Here is a 26517-nt window from a genome sequence, read left to right as displayed (position 1 = left end):
GTTCCCAATTAACGTAAATGGGGAACCAGAATCAGCCATCACACTAAAATCATACTCATCTACAGAAATTTTACAGAATGCCATAACAATTTTCTCAGAGTCAATATAATTGCCATCTTCTGAAATGCTTGTAATGTTAGCAGAATCATTTTCTACACGTTTGTCGGAAATAGTAGAAATGACAACAGTGCGAATAACATCGGAACTTCCATCTACTGGATGACTCTTCTTGGAAGATTTGCAGACACGAGTATAGTGTCCCTTAATTCCACAATTATTACATACCGACTCTCTGGCATAACAATTAAGGAATGTAGAACAATGAAAAAAACTTCCACACCTGTAACACTGCACCCTTTGATTTTCAGTACTAATTTTCTGCCAATCAAAGGGGCGTGAACGATCATTGCGTGGTTGGGCATCTTTACCTACAGGATTAGAGAGATTGTTTCTAAAACATTTTTTCTTCATAGCGCCTAAAGAAACTTTAGCAATATTGTCAGAAAATTCATGAGTAATGTCAAATTCTGAGAAAGTGTGTACTCCATCAGAATTTTTTTTAGTGTCATCACTTTGTATTGTTTTACCATCTTCTCGATTCTTCCTCATTTCTTTCACCCACGAGGAAGTGTTTTCAATACCTTCTACAATTGCAATGGCTTCGGTCAGGGTAGGATTTTTGGATAAAAGTTTCTCCTGTACCCATTAACTGTTAGTACATCTTGCAAATGGATCCCTAACAAGGGAATCCGACAGATCACCAAAATCACAAGTACGTGCCAGAGTTTTAAGGGATGCAACATAAGTTCCTACACGTTCGTTAGGACCTTGCACTCTTGTGAAAAACCTATGACGTTCCAAAGCAACATTTCTTCGAGGTCCAAAATATCGTTCCAACATAGTCATGGACATCTCATCTGCAGGTTCACCATCGTCATTACCAATAGATATAAGATCCATGCTGTCATTAATATTCCTGCCTTCCACACCTAAATTGTGTAACAAAATAGCTTGCTTTCTGAATGCGGAAAAGTTTTCACCCCCTTTCAACGATATATTAGGCAAACAAATTCCTCCATCTTTTCCAAGGAAGAATTCATTCCCCTTTCTCCGATAAAAATGCTGGAGGTTGAGACATGCTGTTGGTTGAGGCCATTTTATGTTAAAAAACTGCTGTTATTAAATCTGTTGCTTAAGTATTAAAAACGAGTTTTCCACCACAAATATATTACAAGGTGCAAAGTTTTTTTTTTAAAGTTGAAAGTGGATTTCTCAATTTTAAATTTGCTTTTGAATGTCAGCAATAAATTCTTGCTTTTGAATGTCAACAATAAATTCCTCAGCACAAGTATTATACACGCTGTGAAATCTGAATTGCCTTTGAATGTAAAAAAATGAATTCCTCACCGCAGGAATTCCTCACCGCTGTGAAATTCGAAGCATGAAATTATCTTTATTAAAGCCTTATGATCTCCGCCATCGAAGAACAACTTGCTTGGTAATTGCCATGGTAAAAACTGAACATGTAGTGCCCAATTCAAAATGGCGGCTACGTTGCGTGACCCAACGCATGCGCTTGCGTGTGAGGTCACAATTAGAATGTACACATGAAGACCACATGCAAGCACTGGAGAGCTCGAGATTCCTCACGATGTGCAGCATGCGGCGATTAGAAAATAAGCAGTAAGTAGCAACTGTCATATACTTACTGCGCAATAACTGGCGCTTACTTTTTTTCATCAAAACAGCATAAAATGTACCAAATACGGTTTGACAGCCAAATTGTTCACGATGCCAAACGTAATGACATGAGAAAATCTAATCCGATCCAAATATGAAATTTCGGTAATTTCCGAGGTGAAATTCAAATCCAAAATCAGTAGTGGGTTCACAGGGGAATCGGTGACAGTCCAAACTTGTCCCCAATCAAGCTCCTCATTGCCAGTAATAAAAGCTAGGTATTCTGTATCTTCTTTGAATAAATATTTATTTGATAGTCACCGACAAGAAACACATCCTCTCTGCTGTCCACTTCCCGTCTCCATCCTTGACACAGCATGTAGTAACAGAGTTCTCATTCTAAAAGAGAAGCACTCAATATCATTCTACTCTATAGTATACAAGTAAATTACAACACTGGGTCTGTGAGGCGCTACAGGTCGTAATTTCTTGTTCTTATTGGTAGCCGCACCCACATGTATGCCTTCGCCGATGACACAAGGCTCACCAGTTCACACACTTTCCACCAAACGTCTCGGGCTTCGGTGGATTGTTTCCCTGGGGACACGGGCACCTCTGCGTTTTTGTCCGCTCTTCCACACACCGCCCAACTTGATGGCCTCCACCTTCAATAGGACCTTTCACGTCCTCTCCTGGAATGTTAATGGACTACTTGACCATATCAAACGTGCTGCTGTCCTTCACAGTGCCTGGCATCCTGTTTCTACAGGAAACACACCTCCTGTGATCACACTGCAACTTCCTCCCCCGCTATGGGTTTAACAGGGTCTGGCACTCTGGCTTTACAAAAGGTTCCCGAGGGGTAACCATACTACTTAGGCAAGGACTTCCCTTTACCCAGGCCAAGGTCAAGACAGACACACAAGACCTCTATGTGGCCCTGACGGGTACGATCGAAGGCCACCCTCCTAGTCTCCGGTGCACATACATTGCCTCTCCCCTTTGCCGCCTCACGCCGGTGATTTCCTCTTTCCCACAAGGCCTGAGGGTTGTTGGAGGAGACTTTAACGCCATCCTGAAACCATCGCGTGATGTGACTGGCATTTGTTTGGCCCCCCGCCTTGCCTCCGCAAAACGCCTATCTGACTGGGCCTCTGCCCTAGGTCTCTGTGATGCCTGGAGGGTGTGTAACCCCTATAACGAACAATACACCCATACTTCGGTGGCCCATTACACCCACTCCCGCATTGCTCTGTTTCTGCTGCCCGCAACGGACTGCCGATTGATGTCCGGGGCCTCCATACTGCCCTGGGGTATCTCGGACCATTCCCCCATCTCCCTCCATCTCAGGACCTCCCCTGCTGGCATCAGTGCGAATTGGCAGATAAACGCTTGGTTCCTGCATAATGCCACATTTGTCAGAAGAGAACTGTGACTTTATTTCTCAGCCAATGCGCATTCGGTATCTTTTCCGAGAAACGCTATGGGAGGCTGGCAATGCTGTGGTCCGGGGTGTGGTCAGAGGCTTGGTCCACACGAAACACATGGAGCAATCTGCTCAACTCGTGCAGCTGGAAACCCAGGTAGCACAGCCGGAGGGAGTCCAAACTACAAACGACAGTGACAACTCCACTCGGCAGCTTTCCCTGATCTTGCTAGAAGCCGCTAAAATGCTCTGTCAATCCTTGGTGGCACGAGTCTATTGTTGGGGCGACAAACATGGCAAATTGCTACATAACTTAGTGTCTTATCCCAAGGCTAACCGCATCATCCCCAAGATTCAGGATGAAACCGGGACTCAACATGTGCCGTCTCTTGCCATTGCCCAAACTTTCGCTAGCTATTACGTAGCCCTCTATGCAGCCCGCCCTCCTCGGACCTCCCTGGCGGATCTGTTGGCTGAGACCAGAACCCAGCTGTCCTGCCTTCCCCAGACGGTCTCAGAGACTCTGGACCATTCCTTTCACCACGGAAGAGATACATGGGGCCATCTCACTATTGCATAGATGCCTGGGCCTAATGGTTACCCCCAAGAGGATTACGCAACCTATTGTGATGAATTGGTTCCCCACTTAACAAAGGGTCCTTCCTGTCCGAAACTGATCTGGCCACTATTGTGGTCATCCCAAAGACACAGCCACCCTCACTTGACTGTGCAGACTATCGCCCTTTCTCTCTTATCAATACAGAGATCTAAATCTTCACCACTGCGGTGGCCCAGCGGCTCTGTCTCCACCTGCACAACTTGGTCCATCCAGAACAATGTGGTTTCATGCCTGCCCGGGGCACCCGACATTGCATGCGCCGCCTCCACCTGGCTCTGCTCACCCCACCTCACCTCATACCTGGCTCTGCTTTTCATAGATTTTGAAAAAGCATTTGATACGGTGGACTGGGGTTATCTCGAAGACGTGCTGGAGAAGATGGGTTTCGGCCCCCCTTTCCGTTGCTTCATTCAGGTCCTTTACTGTAATCCCAGGACACGTGTCCTCATTAACGGCCAGCTATCTGAAACGCTCCCCATCCAGAGGGGCACCCGTCAGGGCTGCCCGCTCTCGCCACTTCTATTCGAGTTGACGATGGAACCCCTGGCTTCCCTCATCAGTCAAGACCTCCTCATTCGTGGTTGGGCCTGTGATCGGACTCAGATTGACAAGATAACCCTGTACGCAGTTTACGTCCTCATTGTTTTGGCAGACCCAGAGAGCTCCAGTCCCAGATGCCTGGTTCCCTTTCTGCCTTTGAGCGGGTCTACGGCCGACTCAACCCGACGAAATCCACCCTGGTCCCCCAACATCCCCCTACATCCATCCCGGGCGTGCTTTGACTGGCAAACGACTATTCCTCTCCTCAGGCAATCTTTCAAGTACTTGGGTGTGTGGATCGCCCTCTTTCCGGAACTCGAGTGGGCTCTGAATATTGTGCCCCTGGTCGCTAGGGCCAAGGTGGACCTCAGGAAATGGCAATCCCTCCCTCTCAACCCCCTGGGCAGAAGTGCCCTCTTTAAAATGATGGTGCTCCCCCGCTTCCTTTATATAATACAAAATATCATCACCCACCTCCCAGGCAACTGGTTTCGGGAATTAGATGTCATCCTCACCCGGTTTTTATGGGGTAACGGGATGCCGCAAATATCTCTAGCACATTGCTGTATTCCCCCCTTTGACGGGGGCATGGGGGTGACTAATCTCCACCTCTACTACCTGGCCACAAGGCTCATTATGATCCATGACTGGTTCGCGGGCGGCTGGACTTTGTGCAGATCCAAGTGTACCTGTACGGAAGCCCTGTGCCTCAGGCTCTGCCCCCAATCACTAGGACGGTGCTTATGGCCTGGCGTACAGCAATCCGACATGTAAGGTGAAACCAGAAACTCACCAAACAGACGCCCCTGTGGAGTGGAACCTGGCTGCAGGAGGTTTCATCCCTCCAGGACTTCCGACATTGGGATCTCGTCAGGATCTCGTTGCAAGGTGATGTCTGGGTGGAGGACCACATCAGATCTATTGCAGACCTACAACAACACCATTCCCTCCTTCCTTCCGGATTTTACAGGTACTTACAACTCAGGCATGCACTCCACACACACATTCCGTCTCCCATCTCTTTCCTGGAATTTAGCCCCTTGGAGGACCAGGTGATGATGGTGAACCTAGGCAGGGGGGGGTGTCACAGATTTACCGCTCCCTGGTGAACAATGGCCCACACTCTTGATCGTCTCGAAGCCCGCTGGCAGGGGTGGCTGGGCCCCTGGAGGAGGCAGAATGGAGAGACGCCCTTATGGCCCCCAAGTCCTTGACAACCTCCTCCAAGTTGCGCCTTGTCTAACTCTACTACCTCCATACGGCATACCTCACTCCAGCACGTCTGCACAGTGCCCACATGCAACCCTCCCCGGTCAGCACGCGCTGCACTCACGCAGATTTTTACCACGTGGTTTGGCAGTGTCCTGCTCTGGTGCGGTTCTGGAGAGGGGTAGAGCTTGAGCTCACATGGGCCCTTGGGTGGGAGGTTGCCCACGACCCATTACGCTTGCTCTTGGGGGTGTTTGATGGCCTCGATGGATCCAGGGCAGATAAGCTCTTCCTGGGAACGGTGTTGGCAGTGGCGAAGCGGGACATAGCAGCGCTCTGGTCCCAGGCCAAGTCACCTATGGTGAAGAAATGGAGGCAGGGAGTGGACTGGTTTGGGGCCCAGGAGGAGCCCCTCTTTGAGGCCCGGGGCTGCCCCGAACTATTCGGCAAGGTGTGGGGCAAATGGTTCAACCTATTATCCACTTGAAGGGTTCGAATGTGTCGTGTACATGTATTTCTGTAAGCATATGTCGTATTCATCCCACCTGTGCCTCGTGTTTTCCTGTCGGCTTTTCTTGAATGTAATTCATCTCAATAATGTGCTTGATTTGTAACCAATGTTTTTTTGTTCTGAAAAACACAATAAAAATGTGATTATCAAAGAAAAGTCCACGCTATGTAGTCCATAAATGCTTTGTCAGTGAAAAATGCTCAAAGTCCTTTTTCACTGTGGCGAGGCTAGCTTTCCCTTTGGAAAGTAATGGGTTACATTATAACACCTTATAAAGCTTGAAAAATATTCCATGGACTTAATGGTTAAGTCAGAGTTTATTGTACTATTGTGAAATGGCAGTTTTAAAAAAATTTCATTTTTCTGTCCAAGCCAAATGTGCCTTTCTGCTAGGTTTCAACGCATTCAGACTGTTGATTCTTTTCCTGGGAAACAACTTTTACAACGCAACCATTACATCGCACTACACATACAACACATGACACTACAACACAGGCATTACAATGCATACCATTACAACGCATGTCACTACATCGCATGTCACTACAACGCAGGCATTACAATGCATACCATTACAATGCATACCATTGCAGTTAGAATAGTAATTTTAACCCCTACACTATCCAACGCTTACCATACTGTTGCACCCCCTGGAGTTAGAATAGTATTTTCTACCCCTTCACTATCCAACACGTACCCTACTGTTGCACCTCCTGGAGTTAGAATAGTAATTTTTACCCCTATACTATCCAATACTTACCTTAAATGCAAAGTAATGGTATGCATTGTAAAGGTAGTATGCGCTGTAAAGGTAGTTTTTTAAAATGCGATGTAGTGTCATGCGATGTAATGGAATGCCTTGCAGTGGATGTTGCGATGTAAAAACTGTGTTGTAAGTGCAAGCGTTGTAAATATATGCGGTGTAACATCATACATTCGGCTTCCCTGTGGTAATATGTGGATTGTTCCCAAGCTGTAGACAAAGAGCTTGGGTGTGGGGAGAGGTTTTTCCTGCCTGAGCAGGATTGCCTTAGGGCTAGACCCAGTCCCTTCCTGAAGATCATGGGATGCCTAACCTGTCACTGCCAGATGTAGCTCACAACGATGCCTGCCTTCCTTGAGTCTTCCTAGTCAGTTAGTCTCCAAACCTAGAGGGAGGCTAGGCTACCCCAGAATTGCTTTGAAGTGACACAAGGGAGGGTTTGCCTCTGGGTGGGTGCACTGCACAGAGGAAGAAATGTTCTTCAATGTTGGATTTAGGCAGCTAGTGGGCACTGTGGGATAGTTTTATGGGAAACACTCAGGAAGTGGTATAAATGTGAGTAGTGTCATCCTAGGAAATGTTACCCCATTAGTTAGGGAATGACCAGGAGTTTCCCCGACCCACAGGCTCACATTTGGCATACATGTGGCACCCCCAGGACACTTCTCAGAACACCTCTGTACTTATGAAAGACAGAAGAAGTAATGCGCCTGCTGGTGTGTCCTTTGAGGAGAATCCTAAGAGCTGGACCTCCTACCTCTTGTAACCAGGACTGTGAAGTGAACTCCAAGGGTCAGTTGGATGGCCTCTTGTTAAGCTTTTAGAACACAAAAGCTACAAGAAGCCCACTTCCTGAAGGGCCCAACTAACCAGTTCCAATAGGACCTGCCATGGACCTTGTTGGTGGCTGCAATGGAGTCCTGACTCCTAAGCCATGTCAGATAAGTGTCAGAATGTACTCCTGTCTGAGCCCAAAAGCTGTTACTTTTTTCTGGATTTGTGCCAGGAGCAATGACAGAAGACTAGGATTAACCTGCCAAGGCCATTCATTAAGGGTGTTATATTCTTCAACCCTTTCTATTATAAATCAATGGGGCAACCCAAATGGCCCTAGGACCTGGGTATGATCTGATACAAAAAACAATTGGTTCTAATGGGGAGAATAAAACAATACTTAATTTTGTAATAGCATTAAACATAATACATATGTAAGAGAGGGAGAGAAGAAAATACAATTCAACACGTTTTTATGAAAGTCTATTCAATTCTTTACATTTATATTTTAATCTGAAAAAGTTAATTAGTATACAATCAATGCTAAAAGGGTGAATATAAAATTGATTGTAGAAGTGATGTGAAGGGGCAGAACGGATAAATCAAAAGATTATAGACAAACATATTATAACAATGTAACAGAATCATGTTACTACAGTAAACCTTTGAAATGCCCTGCTAGAGACTAGTCACTTACATGTTGTACTTGCACATTGCACACTGTGTCACTGAAACTAAGCTATACCTCGCTGATGAGCCATAACTAGCGTGAAACCGGTCTTGGGATGCTTATATTACCTTATTATTGGCCTGGCAGTTCAGGCTGCACTGTTCTCATTGGAGCAGGGTCAAGACTGATTTGCAGGGTCAAACTGAGGTGGCATGGTTTGCAAAATAATGATGGAGTGGAATTCGGACCGCAGTAATTACTAGTGGTTAATTCAATCATCACTTTTTGTGTACTGTAGTGTGTCCCCCTCAGGGGGACATATGCCCAGACACAGTCCCGTACACACTGTCTCACTGGAACCACGCCATACTTGGCTGATGATCCCCAACTAGGTCAAAACCAGTCCTGGGTTGCGTGTGTTCCCATTCAGGGAGGAACTGGACTGCTCCCATGGAAAAGAGGGTCTAGAGTGATTTACATATTCATGGTGTGCAAAATAACCATGGAGTGGGATTCCGACCTGAGTAATTACCTGTGGCTGAGATTTATTTAAAGCATTCCATCCCTCAGTTTTTTGTATAATATCAGAGACATAAAAGGCAGAAGGACTCATGGCTCGGAGACTATTCAGCGGTCTACAAAGGACTAGTCCCTGCAGGAGAATGATCTGCCCTGAGGAGTTAGGGACTTTTGGGCTAACCAATAGATGCTTTCTTAGCAGTAGGAAACTAAGTCTGAAGGTAAATCCTTTAACTGGAATAACTGACTTTGACGTGGGGATTCCACCCTCGACTTCTTTACAATCAGCTCAAAATTGCACCGAGGTTCCAACTCACCACAAAGTGTTGCTTTTCCGTAGTCTGCCTTTCTGAGCTCATTTGCCATACAGCTTTAAAAATCCTATCTCTGGCTCCTCTTAACCTATTGTAATAATCCTGATGTATTTTTGCTCAGTAAGTCTTTCTTTTGTTTTCTAAATTGATTTGCAAAATGTGTTATGTTGTTTTCCTTACTTTAAAATATTTGGTATTTCTTCAACTTAGTAAGTACTTCCCTAGGGATTGCCAGCTGTTGGTGCCATAGTTACCATGGGTTGGGCAGAGATTATCTTACAACTGTGTTATTACCTAACCAGAAGAGGTTTATTGAATTAAAAGGTGTTAGAAATTGGATTCCTGGTTGGCTGAGGTATGCACCCAGGCCCAGCAGGAACCATCAGGGTAAGGTAGATGTACACTAAAAGAGAACGTGTGCTTACCCTCTGGTTGCTTGATACAGTGCAGTCAGGCTTATCTAAAGAGGCAATGTGTAATGTATTTGTGCAACACACACACACTAAGACAATGAATACACCCAGAAAATCGCGGAGTAGTCAGCAGATTTGTACAGTTGAACAATCCACCTATTTTAGAGAATTGGGGAAAGGGATTTTTTTTAAGTTCAGAAGTAAGTTTATTGAAAAGAATTAAGGTAAAGGTACATAATATAATCAAGCAATAAGTATACACATGAATTAAGTTAAAACATAAACAACAAAATAGTTGGTTGTAAGTATAAGATTAACATAATATGAAAAAAGGATTAATAAAGGAACAACATGAGATTAAATTGAAATATACAGAGAGATAATTAATTTCCTACAGAGAATACAATATTGATGTTATTATGAACAGTTTGGTATAAGATTAAGATGTGAAAAGTCGTGGAGGTTTGAATACTTCTTGTTGAATCAGGGTTGGTGGAAGAAGTGGTTGGCATTAGCATTCATAAACGATGTGACAGGTGACGATAAGAAAAGGGATTTTTAATTGCATCTAATATATCTTCTATATTTGCTTAACAAATTAATTCTGAGACGTTAACCATCTCTATTATGGCCAATTATTAACTTAACTTAAATTAATACAAATACATACAAATTCAAGGGGAATTAATCAATTATGGTTTGCTATACACAACTTCCATTAGCCCGATGTACAGCTGAGGTTTTTATAGCTTAAAACAGGTATCACATCAAAAATAAGCTAGCCAATATGTGAAGTCACCATCTGGATACTTATTGAAGTAACAGGAACAAGTGTAGTCTGCTTCAAAAGGCCAAGGAGATAATCCATAACTGACAATACTTTTAAGCACAAACAGTATACATTTCATTTTAAGAATATTGAATGAACCAATAAGACAAGATCTACACATTGCATCATAACTCTTATAAACAAACATATACAGTAGGAGGCAGATGGTAAAGGATGCCACACAATATCATCATTTGGAGCTTATTTTATGCTGGCTATTAATAATAACAATGGTAGTGAGCAGTGTGTGAATGTACATTCCAAATCGACAAATATATTTATATTAAAAAACACATTAATCAAACCATATCATTACTCAGAGGAGTCATAAACTTGGAAAACTATGATTTTAAATAAAGTAATGCAGTAAAAATGTTGGTACACTTAGGGGCCTTTTTCTTGCCATTCCCAAGGCAGTGCCTCTAAAAATAGGCACCGCAATGGGAACACCAAAAACTGTTCCTGCATGGCATGGACTGAAAAGTCCATGCCATGCAGGAACTGGTCTGCCTGGACTTAGGGGTGCACATGCTGTGCTCCACTGTGTGCATCCACAGGGTGCAGAAGCACAAGAGGTGCCTGAAGGGTCCCCTTTGTTTCCTCTCCACCAGCATTTACATGGAGGAGTAACTGCCATTTAAATCCGGTGGAGAGGAAACTCCTAATATGGAGCCGCAACACAGCCAGGGAATGGCGGTCCCACCACCCATCTCCTATTAGCACGGTGCGGAGACCACCACTGTTGCATTCCTGTGTGTCTGGCGCTCCGTGGACTGCCAGGCTTGTGATTAGCCCCTTAAGTCCTGGAGTATCACAGGTAGTTACTTGTATTTCTGCACAATCAATTGGAGTTTACTGAATTTAAGGGTCAGTTAACTAGTGGTGTGCATATTTTGTTACTTCTAAATATATTAATATGCTGATTTTTGTCTTAGGATTGATTTGAATAAGTATTTTTATTGTAGTGAAACGAAATGTTGCCTCATTTCTCACATTCTTAAATGGAATTACTGCACATGAGAAAAGGAAACTTAAAAATATACAATCTGAAAGGAATGTAAGCACGATCTTAGACAGTTTCCTCTTCTTATGTTTATGTAGATAGAGATTAATATGAGCGCTGCTACCATTTCTGCGTGCTGCAAGTGTACATTGTTTTTACGTAATTTAATAGTACTTGTTTTATCAATATTGTAAGAAATGACAGAATTGGACTTACCAGTATTTAAACTCTTGATGTTCAAGTCACACCGAAGTATCAGCAGTGACTACATACGTGTAAGGCCTAGCTTTATTGTTGCAAGCATTATATATATTGTGTGTAGGTGAATATAATACCGATGTTATTTTTTATACAGTAACTTTCATTGCATTCTTTTTTTCTCATTCTCCTATTCTGCAACTGCTGAGTAGGCTTTGGTAGTGTAACATTATTTGCAAGAAACACATACTCAATAAATTTGAAGAAATAACTCTAAAGATGATGAGTCTGCTAATAAAAGCCAACAAAAATGTACTATGCAGTGGATGAGTGAGATTGCAGATTCACAAGAGGCTCAGTTTTCTTTTCATGCTGGCTTTAAAAAGATTTTGTCTGGGTCTCCTCCTGTGAACAAGCATTAATCATCAATCTATTAGCAGTACTTTAAAGAACAATATTTGCATGCCATTCTTTTATCTTTTCCCAACTGTTCTCATTCAAAAGATTTAAATTCCAATAAGATTTTTCTCCTGAATTCCTTTCATTCTGCATCAGAAAGATGGCATTGAATCACACTTCGCATTTATTTGGTTTTATTACTGAATGTTGGAGTGTGGGGGATGAGGTGACATTTTTGCACATGTGAATACATTATCTTTCCCAGAGAAAAAGAAGTTGAGTTATTTCAAGGTGTTTCTCGTGTGACATGTGTGAAGAATGGCAATATTGTTCAAAACCAATTTTGAAATCTGATCTCCAGCAGAAGAAAAAACTGAGTACCCTCCGACAAGTGCAACAGGCACTTCAAAATACATACGAATGAGGCATTGGGGAAAAGAGACTTCATAGTCTACCTTTCAGACTATGGGCTAAATGTACAAAAATTGGGGATTGCAAGTTCCTAATTGCGAATCTGTAAGGATCTGTAAGAATCGCAAATAGGAAACTGAATTTCCTAATGTACAAAAACATAAAAATGTTCAATAGCGATTCCCATCTCATGAATATTAATAAGGTAGGTCACAGTTTGTGACCCATTAGGAATAGCAGCCATCACAGGAATGGTGGCTTGATGGGGTCAGCAGGCTACAATGTCTGTGACTTTTAAATAAAGCAATATCCTTTCTTTTTAATGCAGCCCATTTTCCTTCAAGGAAAATGGAATGCGTTAAAAAGAAGACAATTAAACTGCTCAGTTTTAAGTTCTAAGAGCAGGCAGTGGTCTGTGCTACCACTGCCTGCTCTTAATAAATATTTTGGTGAACATTTTCAAGGGTAAGGTGTGCCTTGGGGCCCCTTCTGACTTTAAAATGCTTACTACCTCCTTTGAAGTCTCTGTAAAAATTGAATGTTTTGCAACTGTAATTCAGTTGCAAAACATTCCTATGTACCACTGCAATTCGGCATTAAGAGAGGCACACCCTAACATGCCCCTTCCAAATACCAATGCACTAAACCAAATTGTGATTCGCTAAGACGTGTATGTACATTAGAAATTGATTTTTTGTGGTCACAAACACGTTGATTCTATGACTCAGCCGTTTCTGGTCGCAAAAAAGTTTTGTACATATGCCCCCAAATCACAGAACAGGCAGAATTATCAATTAAACTTTAAGTGTGTTTGACCGTAGAAAGAAAGAAGGCGCTGCTTGAAACTTGATCAATAAATCAAAAACTTCAGATACAGGGTCACATTAATTTACACTCATTCAGATGTTTCTGACTTGCTTTTTTTGTAAATTTATAGATAGAATAGAACTGCAGATTTTGCAGAGTTCAATAAAACCATCAAATTCAATATTCTGAAACACAAGCAACATATTATATTGAATTACATTTGTGTTAAACATTACAAAAAGTGGGCTTAGTGTGTCAAAATAGAGAACCCAACTGAATTACTCTTCAGTCTTCGGCCACAAAGGTGCTCCTAAGGAGAATTACATGGCAGTGTCCTGTGGGACTAAAAACTCCCTAAACCAGGAAACATCTTTAACAACGCTGGCTCAGCCGTGCATGCAATTTACATGCAAGTCAAACCACTCTTGCCTTAACCCCGCTTAAGGATTAACAACGCATGTGCGTGGTTAAGGCAATGTGCGGTCAAGGAGCAGAAGGATTAGGAGAGGGCGCGATGAGTTAAGTGGGGCTGGGGTCGTGTCTTAGAGGGGTGGGGTGCCATTTTTTAGGGCTGTGAGCAGTTTTTGGGCTCTGGGGAGGGGGGCTGGGTCAGGGTACTTTATGATAGTAAGGGACAGTTTTTAGGGCTCAGGGCGGGGTGGCTGGTGTCAGGGTCGTTTTTAGGATATGGGGTTAGTTTGTTGGGCTCAGGACGTGGGCCAGGGGGGAAGGAACAGTTTTTAGGACTAAGGACAGCTTTAGGCCTCAGAGTAGGGGGGTGAGGTTGGGGCAGTTTTTAGGGTGTGGGGTCAGTTTGTAGGGATCATGGCGGGGTTGGGTAAAAGGGACAGATTTAAGGGCTGGGGCAATTTTAGGCCTCAGAGCGGAGGTGGGGCTTGGTTGGGGTACTTTGCAGATTTAGGGTAATGTTTATAGGACTCAGTGTGGGGGTACTGGGGCTGCGGTCGTTTTTTAGGTGTGGGGTTAATTTTTCGGACTCAGGGTGGGGCTGGGGGAAGCTTTAGGCCTCAGGATGGGAGGCTGGGTCTGGGTAGTTTACAGGGGTAGGGGCAATTTTTTAGGGCTCAGGGTGGGAGGGCTGGGGTCAGAGTAGTTTTAGGGTGTGGATCAATTTGTAGGGCTCGTGGTGGAGCCAGGAAAAGGACAGTTTTAAGGGATGGAGTCAGTTTTAGGCCGCAGGATGGTGGGGCTGGATCATGGTAATTTACAGGGCTAGCGGTCCGGTTCTAGGGCTCAGGGCAGGGGGAATGGGGTTGGGGTAGTTTTTAAGCCATGGGGACAGTTTTTAGGGCTGAGGCCAGTGGGGGGAAATGGGCCAGTTTTAAGGGCTTAGGCAGTTTCAGGCCTTATGGTGGAGGGTGCTGGGTTGGGGTATATTACAGATGTAAGGGACAGTTTTTATGGCTCAGGGTGTGGGGACTAGGGTCTTGTTAGTCTTCAGAGTGTGCAGTTCATTTTAAGTGTGATGGTGGGAAAGAGACAGTTTTTAGGGTTGGGGGCAGGGGTGTGATATTAAGCCACGTTTCTCTTGCATGGTAAAGGCATGCATGTTAAAGGCATGTGTGGTAAAGACTGCGTGGTTCAGGCAAGTGTTGTCTAACCATTGTTCTTCCATCATACAACCCTATAAACCAGGCTAACGTCAAACTAATGCCAGGGGGACCTTTCAAGATGAAGAAAAAATATCAAGAACTGACCAACCTCAATAATGAACAAGGACTTAACAATGATTTTAGACACAAGTTAGGTTATTAGACCCAATTACTAATTATACAACATTATCCAATTTATCATGCAACTCATCCCCATGACTAATATAGACTGGAACTACTGCACGCTTGCTCCACATATTGCTGTTGTACACCACCAATGTTGTGACATCCTATATTTGTAGAACTCTTGCTATGGCTTTCATAATGTAACACTTCATGGTATGAATTTATGAGCCTTTCTATTTCTTGATTGAATGATGGGTATAATTACCATACATAATCTTTGGGTAAAAATCCAGTCCTTAATTGATATATATTAGTGAAAACATCCAAACTTCATTATTTCATGCAAGGATTGCTTGTACATTGTTTTGTTTTTCATAAACATGAGGGCATAAACGGCTTCTTTGAATTTATATAATGTGAAATACAGTTACTCCTAAGAAATAATATTATTCCACAATGTATGTGTTATAAGTAACAATTAATTTAACTAAAAACAAAATGAGTATCAATAACAAATTATAATAATTATGACTCTATAAACTTAACTCTATGATAACTATAACATCTTTCACTTTGATGATCTTTAACAGGTATCCATAGCTGTTGGACTTGCAGCTTTCGCTTGTGTCCTGTTGGTGGTGCTCTTCATAGTGATTAATAAATATAGTAGACGATCGAAATTTGGAATGAAAGGTAGGTACAAAATGTATTTACCTTACCAGGCAATTGACAGGAGTGTGTCAAGTACTAGGAAGAGTTGGCATAGCTGATTGGATCTAGCAAGGCATAAAGAAAAGTAAATAATATGATGTCCTAGGAGATGGGTATACGAACATTACAAGAAGAATGAGGGAATTCAAAAGGGAACCAAGAGTATAAACATATATGTAAACTGAACATGAGTAACTTATTGTTTAATTGTATTCTAGGATGAACTTCAACTCTTGTTCTTTGTCAATTTTCATGAAGATCAATATGACTGGCTAAAATGTTTCAGGACTGCAGTCCCTGTTTTTATTCCCCAATTCGCCTGTAACTGATGACTGGTGCCATGCATTCCCATGTGAAGTGTGTCAAGGTATTTCCTTGTGTTTTGACACTCGCCTTTCTTTGAACATTTGAGATCATTACACATGACATGCAAGTGGCTTCAATGTGATGAGTCATGTCCTTAAAGTAAATAACAGGTTGTGAAATATTTGTAGATCTTTTGGCAATGCTCGTAATTTAGGATGGCCCGTTGTTGGCATTGAGTGACATAAGACAGCATTTGGAATATACCTGGTATACTTATAAAAAAACATGTCAGCTAAGAATGAGAACAATATCGTTTTCCTAGACTGGTTACTAAACTCTTCCTTACATCTTGTGTTGGGGACATATGCAAATGAAGTTGTGATTGAATGGTGCTGCAGTATTCAGGATCTCAAGGGAAAAGCCCAGGCAGATGGAAAGGTCTTTGCCTTCAAGGGTCGCCTCAATGCTGAAACTTGCTTTGAGAGAAATCATGTACTAAGTGAGGCTGTCACTTCTGTATACATCATATTGAAAGGGAGTGGAAATATCAGCTTGACCAGCTTTCCTGAGACATGTCTAGCGGAGTTAAAATGAGTCTCAACAAGTTTTGAGATGGACATATGCCCTATGCCTCTTGGTGGGATTTGAGCCTATGATAAAACCTTTATTACCTTTCTGGCACCAACCAGTCCACCAGCATGCTTTTTGTCTGTCCTACAAACTACTATATGACATGTCCTCACATAGGTTCTTCATTGGGTATATGAGCCTGAGAACCAAACGATATAGTCAGTGCGCTTTCTTCCAAGTAAATGTGCCACTAAAGATGACAATGTGTCTTATATCTTCAAAATGAATAATGAAACTAATGGCGGATTTTGAGCAAAACCATGAAAGGCACTATAAAAATGTGAGAGAAAAACAGTATAATTGCGAAACACTATCCTTCCATTTAGTGAGATACGTCAAGAAGAAATCCTCAAGGAGTGTTTCTTATTTCCCTAGGTGCACTGGTACAAACCTATCGTGGTAGAATGAGCTACATTGTGTTTAAAGGATATAATGTCCTCATGGGGGGGCCATGGCATATAATGATTTTCTGCAAAGGAAGTACTTCTACCTCATGTAAATGTCTGAGTCAGCCACACCTTCGGTGGCATACGAGATAACTACTTACAGAGAAAACTCTGTGAAATAGACCATACCTTTTTAAAGCATCACCAAAGTAATTGGAATGATTCAATCAAAACTTTCGCTAAATTGTACATCTATGACCCTTTTGTTTTAGTTCATGGAATTGGCAGCAGCAAATGCAAACATGTCTTAACGGCTGAGAAATTAGTTCATGCTTTAGAAGTAAATTTGGTCTAAGAAGAAAACATTATCATTGTTATCTGGGATGCACTCAAAGTGTTGGCAGCATTCCAAATATGAATATATGCAATTCCAACATGGAAGAATTGCGCAGATTGAACTCAACGTAACGAATCACATAGAAGAAGTCATTTGCAAAAAGCTTGAAAAAGTCGCATTTTTGCTAATATTTTGTGTTTTCCATTTGGAAAAAATATTAAAAAGCTATGCTCATGCAAATCAAGTTTGGTTTTGTTTGAAATGCAATTACTAATATTACATAGTCCATCCTTAATCATTATTCATTAAATCAATATATTGATCCATGTCACAGAGAGGCTAGGTATTCACATTGTTAATACTATGTGTGGGAGTTTGAAAACATTAGGATCCTTGTTGTGCTCCCATAGCCACATTACAGTTCCAGTACTATGGTTCTCAAAAACATCATAACTCAATTATGGATCCTGGATAGTTTCACATGGATTATACTAGGTTCTCCGGTCTCCCTTCTGGTTCTTTCATCTATACACAAAATTATATTTCGTAGGCAGCATGAAATGTTCAGCTGTGTGCAACTGAGAAGCTTAAAACTGCTGTAATTTTTCTTAAGTGACTCATGTTTTCTTGCACATGTCCCGTAAAACAAAGGATGGAAAAGGGAGCTCTGGTCGAACATAAAAAATGAAAAGGGGATATGGAGCTGTACTTAAAGTTATAAATGTAAGGTTTTATGGGGAGAAATATAATTAATGTACTGCATGTTCAACATTTTAGGAGCTTATAATGTCTTTTCAAAGGTTTTTCTATGTATAAACTTCATTTCGCACATTGCATATGTATAAAGTCGTTTCATTACAGTGGACTCTGAAGGCAGAATCCTATTTGAAACATGTTTGTCAGGAAGTATTTATTGGCCATTATTATGTTGTTTTTTTAACTCAACAATGGTAAAGATAGAAAAAGCTGTTAAGTTATGTATCTTTATAAAAATAAAATATATCATGTACTACAGAATTCTCAAGTTTGGCACCAATATAAAGTTTGGCAAAAAGTTAGGATGGACAAAGTAAAGGCCCAATTATATTTTTTGTCACACTGTTATGATCATGTGAGAGCATGGCTTCCTGAGAGCAGTTTTTTATGGCCCATTATTACTAAGTGAATATATATATGTATATATATATATCTACATATAACCTACTGGCGGTCGCCAGTAGGTAGTTATAGTTAGGACCTAGTTACCATAGGAAAATGGCAACATTCTATTCCCAATAACGTTGGCGCCGATTGACGAATCTTTGCAAAATGTTCAAAACAAATTCTTTGTTGAGATCAGCTCCTATGTTGAAAGTTTGGGGGTGATTCGTCAAGGGGTGGCCGAGAAAAAAGGGGGGTCCCAAAACGTGTTTTCTCTATGTTAATTTCCATAGGAAATTTTAGACAAGGCTACTGGTCGAACGGGTGAACGGAATTGCCCCAAATTCGGCAGGGAGAAGGGTCTTGGTCTAGAAAGCACACTTTTGTTTATTTTGTGTAAATTTGTTCAGTAGTATTTGAGGAAAATCGAAATTTACAGATATTGATATATGGGAATTCTGCCATCTGATTGGCTGAGGCGTTACTAGCACGAACTTGCTGCTGATTGCTGCGAGCGGTTGCAAGTAGGAAGTGTTGGCCGCCATTTTGTCATTCCGTTGAAGCGAGTAAGGTAAAAAAGAGGGCAAGAAGGGGGATAAAAGTGGCAAATAAGAGGGTAGGAGCACTGTAACCTCTGTGGGGTGTTTAGGGGGTGCAAAGTGAAGTATTTACCCTACAAGTGTGTAAGTGATGGGCTACAGAAATTAAGTGAGGTATTGCGTAGATTATGATGTGGGTAAGGTGAGCTGGTGCGGGACACGAGGATTAAAGCATGTGCCCAAACTGAGTGTCTTATGCTGTCATGTGCCGTGGCCTCTGCACTACAGTTGTGGAAGTAGTGTCCGGATGTGTTTATACCAACTAGGACAAAATACTGACCCGTACTGGTATGAAAGTCCTGGGGTACGGAATATATGTGAGATATTGTCTAGAGTCTCATGTTGCTAAGCTGAGCTGCTGCCGGAGTTGGGGATTAAAGCGTGCACCCAAACTGTGTGTCATATGCTGTGAAGTCATATGCTCTGGCCGCTGTGCCACATCTGTGCAAGTAGTGTCAGCAAGTAGTTATAGCTACTTGGATGACCTTTTCTTTTAGAACATTGTAGCTTGTGTATGGTGCTTAGGTGGTGTTGTATAGGATGTGTGAAGGTAAATCAATATGGTATTTGTAAAAGCGCAAACTACTCACCCCTATGGGTGAGTAGAGCTTGGGTTCAAAGCGAGAGGTCTGTGCTGCAAAGTCAGATGGTCTGGCCACTGTGCCACAGCTGTGTAGAGAATACGTTTTGGCAAGGGTGCAGGAGTTGGCGTTATATGGCCCTAAAATAGCGGGCCTAAGTTGTAAGTTATAGGGTGGCTCTAAAAAGAGCTTTTGTGTTCATTAGTTGGAACTACATATAAGTGCGGATGCACAGCTTCAAGTTATTCAGGAAAATACGGTTTCCCTGATCTGTGAAGTGTACTTCATCACTTCTGTATATATCCGCCATAACAAAACATAAGTTATTGTTGTATATGAACCCCATTTTGTCTCTGAGGTATGCAGAAACAGCTTTGTTGACTTTTTTCCGAGATTTTTCAAACTGAGTACAAAATTGTTTGGAACACTTCCACTTCTGTCTTTGGCATATATTGGAATATACAAAGACAGTTTGAGGCAAAAGTAACATCAATTGTCCAAATGTGCCCTTCATAAGCATCTCCACATCTACCCCAGTCAATGTGCCTAAGTCGTTTCCACCACAGTGCACAATCATGAGGTCAGGGTGTTGGAGATGCAAACTGGTTTTAACCAAAGGCAACAATGGTGCCACTTCAATCCTCTCTGTCCAAACCATTTAATGTTCACATTTTGTAAACCTAGGTCTAAGTCAATACGTCTCTGTTCTGCATACCTCTTGTACCAGAAACATAGCTATGTCCTACGATCCACACTAGCATTTTGAAGGTATGGCTGGAAGGTATGGAAAGATGTCTGTAGCTCATGGAGTTCGTTCGTAGAGTAAGAGATATGTTTAAAGATGCGGAACTAGTTTCTTTTTGCATACAAAACAGTAGCTGATTGGGAGATGAAAAGCATCGTTTTTTAAAAGTAGGGTGCATATTCGTTTTGTGAAAAAGTATGTTTGTGATCGGTTAAGAAAAAGCAGCTTGCACGTGGAGTAAATAATATAGGATAACATTTGCTCAACTCAACCACACCCGCTACTTGCATTTGGAAGGCACTATTCAAACTTAAAACAATTGTGAACTTTTAACGTGCCGTTAAATGTTCGAGAAAATGATGCAAAAAAATATCGCTAGGTTTAAAAAAATTGATGAACTTTTAACCTCCACGTGTTGTAGAATGTTCTAGAAAGTGTGCTGATAGAATACGATGCATTTCTGACATCGATGTGTACTTGAATATTTAAGAAACTATTGATATGGAAAAGTAGAAAGACAGTAATAGAGAGAATTTTTAAAAGCTAAAAGAATCAAGGAACTATTGTAATTTGTTCTTGATTACCTACTGGCAGTTGCCAGTAGGTAGTAATCACTGTTAATGGTCTTAAAGTGCGGTGTTGCTCAGAGTGGCATGGTGGTGATACGATATGGTGCTACACTCGGGTATAAAACCGAGAGTCTAAACCGTGAGGTCATTGCTGTAAAGTGATGTGGTCTAGTGTAGCATCCATGTGCAAGTAGTGTTAGTAGGTGTTTATACCATACAGGGAGTGGGAAGCGAACTACTGATCGCTACTGTGTGTTGATAGTATACCAGAAGAGGGAAGCGATGTAGTTACGCCTACCGGTGGGAAGACTTGGGGATGAAACTGAGCTGATTTCTGTAAAGTGATGGGCTCTGGGCGCTGTAGAATACTAGCCGCTGTAGTATAAGTGTCTAAGTAGTGTTAGTATGCATTTATAGTATATAGGGAGTGGGAAGCGAACTACTCATCCATACTGGTGTGAACACCATGGGATTAAACCGTGAGCCTAAATTGTGAGCTCTTTGTTGTAAAGTGATGTGCTCTGGGCGCTGTAGCATACTTGTGGAAGAAGTGTTAGTTTATATTTATACAATATAGGGAGTGGGAAGCGAAAGTCTTACCTCTACCGGTCTCAAGACTCGTGGATGAAACCATGAGCCCATTGTTGTAAAGTCATATGCTCTGGGTAGTATTCCATTGTAAGACATAGTAGAATGTTAGTATGTAATTCTACTAGAATCTATGGGGCATATTATCAAGGAACGGCGTTAAAATATCGCCGCTTTAGCGGCAGGAAACTGCAGCTAAAACAGCGACAATGGGCTTGATAATATGCCGAAGAGAATTCCAATAGAAGCCCATGTTAACACCAGAACATGGGCTTCTATTGGACTTCGATAATTTTAATGCCGTTTATTGATAATATGGCCCTCCGTATGTAATGTTAGAATGTAGGGCTGTCATGAGGGGAAACTTGCAGAGTTTGTACACGGTGCTGGATTAGACGGTTGCTTTGCTCTCTGCTCCTGTTGGTGGTTGTTTCAGGTGTCTTATTTGCTTGTTATAAATCTACTTATTGGATCCACTGCTGTCTGCATCTTCACTACATAAATTTGGCAACGAGCGGGAGAAGGGAAAAAGAAGGCACCACTCACCAATATTTCAAAATTGCTTGCGTTGTGCTGAAGACCCGTTTTGTTTGTGTAGCTGTTTCTACTCAAGCCAGGGTCATCTGCTCATTGAACTATGTCATCCCACTTCTGGTATGATATATATTTTTAGATTTTGCGCTTCCTCTGCTTCTTCACTACATTCTGGTCACTGTGCTACACGTGTGTAAGTAGTGTTAGTATGTGTTTATACTAACAAATGCATCATGGTAGTAGGGAGGGCAACCTCTCAGGCGCAGCTCATACAATTTCCCGGGGTAGGCATTCGCTGGACATTTGTGTTTGCTATTAGAGGGTGGTGCATGACTTCCACCCTGTGATAGCAAATACTTGTTCGACTACTTGAAGCGACAGGAGGAAAACTTCGTATTGCTGTAATAGAGTGGATGCAGGTGGTAAAAATGGAGAGAAAAGAACAAAAAAAAAGTGGGGTCTAACCCGTTCTTTTAAATGAGGCCCCTGCTAGGTGGGTAGTGTTCCGTGGCCAAACCAATTATTATATTGCGGGGTCTCTGTAGGACTGGGGATCTTAATGTCACATGTAAATTAGACACGGAATGGCACGGAGACGTTTTGCAGCCTAGGGGAGCGCCACCTTCCTGGGTATTGTTTACTACTTGTTCGGGGAGTTAGAGGCCAACTGAAGTCCAGGGATCGCCATACTCCGGGTCTTTATTTAAATATGCAGGGTGGGCGGCAGTCCCTGAAGCCTCGATGTTCCTAGGCAGTGCCTTATTTGTTCTGTAATCACACGGGAAGTACTTATGTTGTTATAAAGTGATACACTCATAGAACTCTTGCAGTTGTACAACTACCCAGGATTCATTTGTCTAATAGTCAGTTAGATTATGTTTGGTAGGTGCACCCTAATATTAAATAATGTTGTCCTTAAAATCTCCTATAACCAGATGATTTTCACAATAAATAATAGACAAGTGTTGTCAGAAAAAGACCTATACACTCAGTTATTTATTTGAAAAAAAGTAACCTTTATTAAAACATAAATAAATAGAAATGTAACTTTAATAGAGCAGTATAATAAAAAAAGTGGGTTGGAGTCCAGTGGAAGCAGTGTAGGAAACCGGCAAGACAAAAATGAAACATAAGTATGTGTGCTATGTGGAAGAGGTAAAGAAAGGTAGTCCGAATGAAAGGACGATAGTGAGAATAGAAGGGAGGGGGAGTGGGTGGAAGGGAGAAGGGGAGGGAGAATCAAAATAACAGAGGGAGATGGAGACAGAGCGTCGGCCTTTTGCACCCAGCCCTTAGTGTTGGCCCTTCGTCACCCTTTTGTCTAGGACACTGGGGTCTGCGAGAAAGAGTGTGGTTCAGCACGTCCTTAAAATTAAATACATGAGGCCAGAGACTATGGGCCATATTATGAAGGAAGGGCGATAACATTATCGCCGCTTTAACAGCAGCAAACTGTCACTAAAGCTGCAATAAGGGGTTGATAATATGTCCTTGTGAATTCCCTTAGAAGCCCAGGTTAGCAACAATTTCCTGTTGCTAAAGTGGTGATAATGTTATCCCATTCTTTGATCATATAGTCCTACATTATTAGCTACGGGAAAATCACTTGCATGCACCTGTGCACCCAGGGTGCTGCACCCCCAACCCCGTTCCCCAAACTGTTCTCAATTGTAGGTATTGCACACCGAGACTTAACTGCTAACCTGCAACCACTGGTGTGTCCCACAACATGTTGGTGCAAGCTCCTAGTCTGGGGTATGTTTGTACGGTAGACCAGGTCTCCGGTCGGGGACGGTGTCTTGATACCACAATGGAAGGTGTCAGAATGCCAGGGCATCTTTGTGGGTTCAGCTCCCGCTCCGCCCTTCTTGTGGCAATCAATGGAATGTCTGAAAAGGGAGAAATTATTTAATGGTGTAAACGTCTGGAGGTAAATGAAGGTTTATTTCAAGCTTGATAGAAAATAGGAGTCAAGTGCATCCTTCGTTTTTGAAGCACGACTACCAACTGTTAGTGGTAATTATGGTTCTAAGAGGAGTTGGAGTGCATGAGAATACGCTAGGTTAAATAATAATATGTTATGCTAACGTTGACATACAAAGGAACAGAGCGCATGCTAGAAGCATAATGTGCGGATTTGTAATGCAGTGGCGGGAGCCTGTTTGCATGTACACTTATTATGGAGCTCACTACAGTGTCCTAAAAGCCAACGCCCGTGTCTGTAGGGCAGCGCTGTCCGCTGGCTCAGACCTACAGTATGGTACAGCAGGTACTTAAAATTAGACGTATGTGACTGAATGAGGTCAGAGATCACATCGTTACGCACGGCAACATCGCTGTTTTGCACATGCGCACTCAGGGTGATGCACCCCATCCCTCCCACAGAACCGCCCTCAACAGGTGTCTGTAGGGCAGCACTGCCTGTAGGATCAGGTCTACCTTATGGTACAGCAGGTCCTTAAAATGAGACAGAGATGTGACTGAATGAGGTCAAAGATCACATCATAACACATGCAATATCGCTTTTTCGCACCTGCGCAGTCTGGCTGATGCATCCCACCCCTCCCGCAGCACCGCGCTCAAGAGGTATCTGTAGGGCAGTGCTGCCCGCTGGCTCAGGCCCACAGTACGGTCCAGCAGGTCTTTAAAATGAGACGGAGATGTGACTGAATGAGGTCAGAGCTCACATCATAACATGGCAATATCGTTTATTCGCTCCTGCGCAGCCAGGCTGAAGCACCCCACCCTTCTCGCTGCACCATGCTCAATTGCAGCCCCTATGTATCCAGGCCACTCTGCTTACCTGCTGTCATTGTTGTGTGAGAAAACACTACGGGCAGCAGTGCTCACAATTCAGATGGAGTGTTGATTGCAGGAGAGTGTACAGCTTATGGATTCCTATCGTAGACGACGGGCAGTAGGGCTCACAATTTAGAGCCCATGTTGATTGCCAGGATGGTGTACACCTCATGGATCCATTTCATTTTTTTATTGCGCATTGTGATATGCGAGGTAGATGCAGCATATTATTTGAGGTAGTGTGGAAGAAGAGTGACGTGTGGCGTTGTGGTTATCCTATTTATACGTACGCAAAGTGGACTTGGCCTGAATACACCAGGCCAGCATATGGGTGTGAATAATTATTCCAAGGACTTGGGCGTTGTTCAGTTCCTGCCTGGCCAGAAAGTGTACTTATATGTGTTTCTTTTGTAGTTTTGACCTCGCAGAATGTGCAATTTAGATTAATGTATCATGTGTAAAAACTACGAAAACGATAGGGCGAAAACTATCATTAATGAAATGGCATGTTATCTAGGATGTGCAGTCTGCCCGTGGCTGATGATGCTCCTTAGAGCCACCAATACCCAGGCTGAAAGGCAGCACAATAATGTGCAGACAGACACACCAGGGCAATCGTGTAACACATATTTATTTTTTGATAGAACGTTTGAGATGCATGGCAATCACAGGTGGAAGGCTAATGTACAGAGCATGAATATTGATCAAGACGATTGTTGCATGTTGTGTGTAGTATAAGATATGTGTATACAGGAAAACACTTTTCAAAAAAGCTTTCCAAGCAGAAGAGGTGTCTCCCATCAAACGCTTTAGAGAGAATGAGTAAAATGGGAAATGTTATGAACCAATCAAGTGCTTTTTTTAAGGTCACATGGCAATAGTGCACCGAGCGTGCAAGTAGGCCACACCCGACGTGATTTTGACAAGATATATTTATCATAATATAAGTTTATTACAGTTAGAAATATATAAATGTTTAATGCTCTCATATACTGTTTAAAGTTATTTAGATATACTTTTGAGATTTAAAAAAAAGAGGGAATGCCTACCTGGCGCGATACTATACATCTTTAAGGGCCTGGCAGCATGTACTCGTCGAATACGCAATGCGCAGCAGGCGCGACCCCATACGTACATGACGTAATGCGTGACTTGGTACTGCGTACCAGTCGGATACCAAAGTAGTACCTGGGGCGACTTCATGCGTATATGATGACACGCGGGTCGCTGTGCCACGAACTCATTGTATACCAAATGCGCATCATTTACGAGTTTAGCAATATGGCGGATAGGATTTGTGTGGTGATGGAGCTTGGTACGCTGGGAGTGCAGTTTTCTCCCCCCTAAAAAAAAGAAATATACATATTTTTTGGGGAAGATATACAACATTATATGGTTTTTAATGTTTAAAAAAGAAGTGTGATAGAGTTCCAAAATATTTACAAAATAAAAAAATAGGTTTTATAAACATTAAAATATGAAATTGACATTTAAAAAACCTTCGAAATTCACTGAAAAAACCATAGGTTTTACAGACGTTATATTTAGGAATTAGCATTTAAAAAAACTTTGAAATTCACAAAAAAAACATAGGTTTCAGGGACGTTATAGTTAGTTGAACATTTGACTCATATGCAACCACAGAAATTTGCTCCGTACAGTCTGTCTTCATTCAAACCCACTGTTATCTGTTTTATCGCTCTCCCTTCTGCTCGTGCCTCACTGTCACTGTAGGTGGGCTCACTCTCCAGATTCCCCTTGATCCATT

The 26517-nt window shown here is 42.3% G+C and overlaps 1 protein-coding gene across 4 annotated transcripts in view; it reads left to right on the top strand.

The window, feature by feature from the left end:
• Positions 1 to 26517, top strand: part of NTRK3 (neurotrophic receptor tyrosine kinase 3) — a 1749208-nt gene that overhangs the window by 968710 nt on the left and 753981 nt on the right. For all 4 annotated transcript variants that reach the window (XM_078683168.1, XM_078683167.1, XM_078683169.1 and 1 more), the window contains exon 11: positions 15415 to 15517. In XM_078683168.1, the coding sequence (XP_078539294.1) occupies positions 15415 to 15517 (103 nt within the window). The remainder of the gene's footprint in view (positions 1 to 15414; positions 15518 to 26517) is intronic.

Source organism: Lissotriton helveticus, chromosome 3_1 (assembly GCF_964261635.1).
Source record: "Lissotriton helveticus chromosome 3_1, aLisHel1.1, whole genome shotgun sequence".
NCBI classification, from domain to species: Eukaryota; Metazoa; Chordata; class Amphibia; order Caudata; family Salamandridae; genus Lissotriton; species Lissotriton helveticus.
Note: the sequence above shows the minus strand (reverse complement) of the source record. Positions and strands in the feature narration are given on the sequence as shown.